This window comes from Cololabis saira, chromosome 15 (genome assembly GCF_033807715.1).
Source record: "Cololabis saira isolate AMF1-May2022 chromosome 15, fColSai1.1, whole genome shotgun sequence".
Classification (NCBI taxonomy): domain Eukaryota; kingdom Metazoa; phylum Chordata; class Actinopteri; order Beloniformes; family Belonidae; genus Cololabis; species Cololabis saira.
The window spans coordinates 45,112,550-45,121,367 of NC_084601.1; the positions used below are offsets into that span (position 1 = coordinate 45,112,550).

At 41.3% G+C, this 8,818-nt stretch overlaps 1 protein-coding gene across 1 annotated transcript; it reads right to left on the reverse strand.

Moving 5' to 3' along the window:
- Positions 1-6,903: 6,903 nt before the first annotated feature.
- On the reverse strand, positions 6,904-7,968 carry LOC133461388 (alpha-taxilin-like). Its single transcript, XM_061742275.1, has one exon. The coding sequence runs from the start codon at positions 7,825-7,827 to the stop codon at positions 7,189-7,191; it is 639 nt and encodes a 212-aa protein (XP_061598259.1). The 5' UTR covers positions 7,828-7,968; the 3' UTR covers positions 6,904-7,188.
- Between the last annotated feature and the right edge of the window lie 850 nt (positions 7,969-8,818).

Genomic DNA, 8,818 nt, shown 5'->3' on the forward strand with positions numbered 1-8,818 from the left:
ACTAACGTTCCAAACCAACGTACCAAACCAACGTACCAAACTAACGTTCCAAACTAACGTACCAAACTAACGTTCCAAACTAACGTTCCAAACTAACGTTCCAAACTAACGTTCCAAACTAACGTACAAAACTAACGTACCAAACTAACGTACCAAACTAACGTACCAAACCAACGTTCCAAACTAACGTTCCAAACCAACGTTCCAAACCAACGTTCCAAACCAACGTTCCAAACCAACGTTCCAAACCAACGTTCCAAACCAACGTTCCAAACCAACGTACCAAACCAACGTACCAAACTAACGTACCAAACTAACGTACCAAACTAACGTTCCAAACTAACGTTCCAAACTAACGTTCCAAACTAACGTACCAAACTAACGTTCCAAACTAACGTACCAAACTAACGTACCAAACTAACGTACCAAACTAACGTTCCAAACTAACGTACCAAACTAACGTTCCAAACTAACGTTCCAAACTAACGTTCCAAACTAACGTTCCAAACTAACGTACCAAACTAACGTACCAAACTAACGTACCAAACTAACGTACCAAACTAACGTACCAAACTAACGTTCCAAACTAACGTTCCAAACTAACGTTCCAAACTAACGTTCCAAACTAACGTACCAAACTAACGTACCAAACTAACGTTCCAAACTAACGTTCCAAACTAACGTTCCAAACTAACGTACCAAACTAACGTTCCAAACTAACGTTCCAAACTAACGTTCCAAACTAACGTACCAAACTAACGTACCAAACTAACGTACCAAACTAACGTACCAAACTAACGTACCAAACTAACGTTCCAAACTAACGTTCCAAACTAACGTACCAAACTAACGTTCCAAACTAACGTACCAAACTAACGTACCAAACTAACGTTCCAAACTAACGTTCCAAACTAACGTTCCAAACTAACGTTCCAAACTAACGTTCCAAACTAACGTTCCAAACTAACGTACCAAACTAACGTACCAAACTAACGTTCCAAACTAACGTTCCAAACTAACGTTCCAAACTAACGTACCAAACTAACGTTCCAAACTAACGTTCCAAACTAACGTACCAAACTAACGTTCCAAACTAACGTACCAAACTAACGTACCAAACTAACGTTCCAAACTAACGTACCAAACTAACGTCCCAAACTAACGTTCCAAACTAACGTAATAAACTAACGTACCAAACTAACGTACCAAACTAACGTACCAAACTAACGTACCAAACTAACGTTCCCAACTAACGTACCAAACTAACGTACCAAACTAACGTACCAAACTAACGTACCAAACTAACGTACCAAACTAACGTTCCCAACTAACGTTCCCAACTAACGTTCCCAACTAACGTTCCAAACTAACGTTCCAAACTAACGTACCAAACTAACGTACCAAACTAACGTACCAAACTAACGTACCAAACTAACGTTCCAAACTAACGTAATAAACTAACGTACCAAACTAACGTACCAAACTAACGTACCAAACTAACGTACCAAACTAACGTTCCAAACTAACGTTCCAAACTAACGTACCAAACTAACGTACCAAACTAACGTACCAAACTAACGTTCCAAACTAACGTTCCAAACTAACGTTCCAAACTAACGTACCAAACTAACGTTCCAAACTAACGTTCCAAACTAACGTAATAAACTAACGTACCAAACTAACGTTCCCAACTAACGTTCCAAACTAACGTTCCAAACTAGCGTTCCAAACTAACGTACCAAACTAACGTTCCAAACTAACGTTCCCAACTAACGTTCCCAACTAACGTTCCCAACTAACGTTCCAAACTAACGTTCCAAACTAACGTTCCAAACTAACGTACCAAACTAACGTAATAAACTAACGTACCAAACTAACGTACCAAACTAACGTACCAAACTAACGTACCAAACTAACGTTCCAAACTAACGTTCCAAACTAACGTAGTAAACTAACGTTCCAAACTAACGTTCCAAACTAACGTTCCAAACTAACGTTCCCAACTAACGTTCCAAACTAACGTACCAAACTAACGTACCAAACTAACGTACCAAACTAACGTACCAAACTAACGTACCAAACTAACGTACCAAACTAACGTTCCAAACTAACGTTCCAAACTAACGTACCAAACTAACGTACCAAACTAACGTACCAAACTAACGTACCAAACTAACGTTCCAAACTAACGTACCAAACTAAAGTTTTTCTCCCCCAGTAATGAGGCGTGTTGGCCACTAGAGGGCAGGATTTAGCAGCAGAGGTTTTTCTCCCCCAGTAATGAGGCGTGTTGGCCACTAGAGGGCAGGATTTAGCAGCAGAGGTTTTTCTCCCCAGTAATGAGGCGTGTTGGCCACTAGAGGGCAGGATTTAGCAGCAGAGGTTTTTCTCCCCAGTAATGAGGCGTGTTGGCCACTAGAGGGCAGGATTTAGCAGCTTTCACTGCAGAGTCTGGTCTGGTGAAACTGAAGCAGCTCAAGCTGAGAACTTTAAATATATTTGGACTTTAAAAAGAAAAACAACAATACAAAGATACAAAAAGTATCTAAAAGTAAGTAAAAGGTCCTTCATCCCCACAGCCGTCAGACTGTATAATAAGCAACTGTAGCCGACCGTGTGCATAAACCTGTCTCTTTAAAAGTGCAATAACCACTAATACCTCACGTATTTTTGGAAATATTATCCGTTTACTTGGTGTTTACTACCTTTTTTCTCTCTTGTACATAGTCTTTTTCTACTTTTTATATTGCTCTTTTTTATTATTTAACTATTTATGGTAATTTCTATTTTAAATGTTTTGTATAAAGCTTGTGTGTGTTTTTGCTGCGCGACTGAATTTCTCCTGTGGGAGATCAATAAAGTCTACTGTTCTATTCTATTCTAAAAGGTACATTCAAGTCACTTGATTGGAAACCTGATGACTTCTGGGCCAGTTCCTGCGTTTAGTTCCTGCGTTTAGTTCCTGCGTTTAGTTCCTGCGTTTATGAGCAGAAATGAATCCTGAACTGGACGATTCTGTTGATGAAAATGTACGAACCGTTCTGGTTGGTTTTATCTTTATGTCTGCTATGTTTGTGTGTTTTCTTAGTTTTTTTCTATTTTTGAACAGATTTAACTGTATGGTTGTAATAATTGAAAACATTTTAATAAATATAGTGTAAAAAAAATAAAAAAATAAAAATATATATATATTTAAAATAAATAAAAAGCTAAGTAGCTTCCAACATGGCGGCTCCGCCAACGACGACGTCACGACGACCAAGTCCAATAATCAATAATCCAATAATCAGGTCCATGTTTGTTTAAAAGGTTTTAATTGATCACATTCAGTTCATGTGTTTGTTTAAAAGGTTTTAATTGATCACATTCATTAATTTATTTGTTTAAAAGGTTTTAATTGATCACATTCGTCAGAAATGAGACGGACGAGCTCGTAGCTCAACATGAAGGTTTGAAACAATAAAATGAGTCCAGAAACGTCCACGTCCTCGTCAGCGCTGGCAGGTGATCAGGGGATTATTGATCAGGTGATCAGGGGATTATTGATCAGGTGATCAGGTGATTATTGATCATTGATCAGGTGATTATTGATCAGGTGACCAGGTGCACTGCAAAAACTCCAAATCTTAACAAGAATATTTGTTTTATTTCGAGTTAAAATGTCTCATTTTAGTAAAATAAATCTCATTCCTCTTAAAACAAGACTCATCACTGGAAAAAACAACAATTTCCACCTGTTTCAAGTAGATTTTCACTTAAAATAAGTAGAAAAATCTGCCAGTGGAACAAGATTGTTTTGCTTGTAATAAGAAGATAAATCTTGTTCCACTGGCAGATTTTTCTACTTATTTCAAGTGAAAATTCAAATAAGTTATTTTTCTGGTAATGACTCTTGTTTTAAGTGTAATGAGATTTTTTTTAAAGAAGAAAAATCAAAGGCACTCTTCTTCAAATATAAAAAGTCTTTATTTGAAATGGTTATTTCATGTGGAAGATGTTCCAGCTACAGATTACAGATTACAGTTACAGATTACAGATTACAGATTACAGTTACAGCCACGCGTTTCAGCCACAGCTTCCTCAGGTGGAACACTCACCTGGGCAGGTGGAGGACACATGGAAACAAGAGAAATAACAGATCATGACCAATAAATGGCTCCACCAATTGTTGAACAATTAAATACTGGAAATAGGAGAAGAAAGAACACGATCTGTAATGAAAAAAGTTACAAAAAAGGACTGAAATCAATATCCTCATTTAAACCTGGACAGACAGACAGACAGATAGACAGGGGCTTTCATTGGTAAATGTAAAAGGTTTCTCTCTGCAGAAGTAATTAGCTTTTCTAATAGCAAACTTATGCTCAGAAACTCTGTCTTTAAACGACGCTTAGAGCGGCCGATGGAAAAAATTAGACAATTTAAAGGAGCATGAGGCTCCTCTTAAGAAATGAGACTCTCTAAATCAGCGGTCGGATACCCAAAATGTTTTAGATCCTTATTGGACCAAAAACACAAAAAACTAATATGTCTGGAGCCGCAAAAAATGAAAAGTCTTGTATCAGAATTAGAATGAAGGCAAATGGTGAAAGGCGAAATGTTGAGAAAAAAGTCAAAATGTCGAGAAAAAAGTCAAAATGTCGAGAAAAAAGTAAAAATGTCGAAATTAATGTTGAAGTACAATTTTGAGAAAAAAGTCGAAATGTCGAGAAAAAAGTCGAAATGTCGAGAAAAAAGTCAAAATTTCGAGAAAAAAGTCGAAATGTTGAGATTAAAAAGGAAAGGAAAAAAGAAGAAAAAAGAAGAAAAAAGGAAAAAAAGAGGAAAAAAATAGAAAATAAAGAGGAAAAAAAAGAAAAAAAAAAAGGTCAAACATTTTCTAAAAAGCTCCAGGAGCCACTAGGGCGGCGCTAAAGAGCCACATGCGGCTGTAGAGCCGCGGGTTGCCGACCCCTGGTCTAGCGCCACCCTTCACCACGACGGCCGTCGGGGGTACTGCAGCCAACAGTGAAGCCGGCACGGGAGAACGGGAGAACGCACAAGATACGCTAGAGGGCTTGTTCTTTTTGGTTTGAAACGCTTCATCTGACATTATTACTAGAAAAATTAAAACGTATATGGATTATTTTCATAAATCCTGCCTCAATCCTGACTCAAGCTCCTTTAACTAGAAATAAGACAAATATTCCTGGTAAGATTTTGAGCTTTTGCAGTGCAGCGGTGAACCCGCTGGCAGGTGATCAGGTGATCATTGATCATTGATTATTGATGATTGATCAGCGGTGAACCCTCTGGCAGCTGATCAGGTGATCATTGATCAGCGGTGCACCCGTTGGCAGGTGATCAGGTATTCTGGAAAGGCCTGCGTGTCGTTGAAGATGACGAACATGGAGGGTTTGGTGATGTCGTCGGTCACGCTGTCGTAGCGCAGCGGCACGGCGCCCGTCTCCTTCAGCGGCGCCGTCTTCATGCCGTGGTCGCCCCGGGTGAAGTCGCCCGTCAGAACCTTCGACACCAGCACGAACTTGTACCCGTCCGCGTTCGGGGGCGAGTATTGATCCTGGACCGACAGGGCCGAGTTCACGGCAAAGTACACGCCCTGGCCGTAGACGGTGGCTGGAACGAGAGGTCAGAGGTTAAAGGTCACGCCCTAACGTTCCAAACTAACGTTCCAAACTAACGTACCAAACTAACGTACCGAACTAACGTTCCGAACTAACGTACCGAACTAACGTACCGAACTAACGTACCAAACTAACGTACCAAACTAACGTACCAAACTAACGTACCAAACTAACGTTCCAAACTAACGTTCCAAACTAACGTACCAAACTAACGTACCAAACTAACGTTCCAAACTAACGTTCCAAACTAACGTTCCAAACTAACGTTCCAAACTAACGTACCAAACTAACGTTCCAAACTAACGTACCAAACTAACGTTCCAAACTAACGTTCCAAACTAACGTACCAAACTAACGTACCAAGCTAACGTTCCAAACTAACGTTCCAAACTAACGTTCCAAACTAACGTACCAAACTAACGTACCAAACTAACGTACCAAACTAACGTACCAAACTAACGTTCCAAACTAACGTACCAAACTAACGTAACAAACTAACGTACCAAACTAACGTTCCAAACTAACGTAACAAACTAACGTACCAAACTAACGTACCAAACTAACGTAACAAACTAACGTTCCCAACTAACGTTCCAAACTAACGTTCCCAACTAACGTTCCAAAGTAACGTACCAAACTAACGTACCAACTAACGTACCAAACTAACGTACCAACTAACGTTCCAAACTAACGTACCAAACTAACGTTCCAAACTAACGTACCAAACTAACGTTCCAAAGTAACGTTCCAAAGTAACGTACCAAACTAACGTACCAAACTAACGTACCAAACTAACGTTCCAAAGTAACGTACCAAACTAACGTACCAACTAACGTACCAAACTAACGTACCAAACTAACGTTCCAAAGTAACGTACCAAACTAACGTACCAAACTAACGTACCAAACTAACGTACCAAACTAACGTTCCAAACTAACGTACCAAACTAACGTTCCAAACTAACGTACCAAACTAACGTACCAAACTAACGTACCAAACTAACGTTCCAAACTAACGTACCAAACTAACGTACCAAACTAACGTACCAAACTAACGTACCAAACTAACGTTCCAAACTAACGTAACAAACTAACGTACCAAACTAACGTTCCAAACTAACGTTCCAAACTAACGTACCAAACTAACGTTCCAAAGTAACGTACCAAACTAACGTACTGTCATGAACTGACTTCGTCATGACAAAAATGGGAGACCACACACAGAGATAACTGTTCAAAACAATGTATTTATTTATAATTAAATCAATCAAACAGGTAAGGTGAGGTGTGAGTCATCAGTTTGATCAGTGGTGTATGGCAGGTGTGGATGTGTGTAAGTGTAGTGTATGTGCAAGTGCAGAAAACTAAAGACAAACAAACTCAAAACAACCAAAAGAAAACCATGCTTACTGAGCAGGGGAGAGAGGCCAAATGGCCCTGACCAGCCTGCTTAAATATTGGGCCTGATTGGAGTCAGGTGTGCCTCCTCCTCTAGGCACACCCATGCAGGCTGGTCCCCTCCTCCTGCACATGAACAGAACACCCTGTTAAGACAGGGTGGGTCGTCACACCTCCCCCCTTAAGAGAGGAGACCAACAGGTACTCTGTAACTTCAGCTCACACATCACTTGAGACTCTACGGCTTCCTTTAGCAGAAAGTCTTTCTCTCTCTCGTGCCGCTCCTCCGACTCCTTCAGCAGCTCCTGTGCCTGATGCAGCTTTGCATCCACCAGCTGTTGCTGCAGGTCTTTGTGCTTCACCACTTTGTCGATGTGCTCCTCGCGCAGTTTGTACTGTTCGTAGAGTTTCTTGAGTTTTTCTGCCAGGTCTGCGTTCTCTTGTCGAAGGCTGGCGTTTCTCTCGTCGTGCTGCTCCATCTGAGTCTGGATGTCGTTCAGCGTCACCTGGAAATGAGAAGTCACCTCCTTCCTCTTCTCCTCCTCCAGCCGCGTTCTTTGGATTCCTTCCTCATTGAGTGTCCGGTTGTGTCTTTGCAGCTCCGTGCAGAGGCTTTCCAGCTTGCTGCGGGCCAGGATGGCCTTGCTGTGCTCGTTCCTCAGGTTGTCTTTCTCCTGGACCAGCTGGTTCTGCAGCACCTTCATCTGCTTCTGAGTGTTACGGTTCTCTTCCAACAGTTCGGCGTACATCGTGCAAAGGCCTCCAAGCTTTTCCTCGGGGGTGCTCAGTGTGTTGAGGGTCTGCATGAGGAGGGTGATTTCTTTACCCAGACCTTTCACTTTCTTCTTCTTAGCATGGGTTACTGCGCATGCCGGCAAAACCTCTGTTTTTCCCTCTTGTTTACTTGGGTAAGATGAGACTGGGACCTGGGTAACCACATTTGGAGCTATAGCCTCAGCCCACACTTTATCCCCCGCCAAATCATTTCCAAGTATTACATCAACCCCTTCCACTGGTAACTCAGGCCGCACTCCCACCACCACCTCTCCACTAACCAACCCACAGACAATGCTCATTCTATGTAGGGGCACCGGAATTAACTGCATACCCATACCTCGCATCAAACTGAAATCGCCCGTGTCTGACGTGGAGGAGAATGGAACTATGTTGCGACGGACATAAGTATGTAACGCACCCGTATCCCTCAAGATGTTAACCTTAATTGCCTTTCCACCAGACAGTGAAACAAAGCCCTCTGAAACGAATGCTGAATACCCAGCCTTAGGGTCAGCCCCAGCAGAAAACATGTCAGGAACACCTTCCATTTTAACAATTAGCTGAGGTGAGGGGACTACAGGTGCAGCCAACGCGGACGGTTTGATTTGTGCACCACTCAATGTCGTCTCTTTAGCTTTAAGAGAAAAACAAGAATTTTTCCAGTGTCCAGTTTTATGGCAAAAATGACAAACATTAGGGTCACTCCGTTTCCCGGAACCATGCTCCGAATTTAGAACCCCTGAATCCCCCTGCTTTCCTGTACGAATGGACCCACCAGTTTGAAGCGTGTAGTCACCAAATACACTTTTGTGTGTTAGACAGTACTCGTCAGCCAAGATTGCCGCTTCTTGGGGGGTCTTCACTTTCCTCTCAGTTATATAAGTGGCAATATCAACGGGCACACAGTTTTTGAATTGTTCCAGAGTCATTAAATCACAAAGCCCATTAAAGGTTTTAACCTCTGATGCTACACACCATCGGTTAAACTGGACCAACATATCCCTCCCAAATTCCACATAC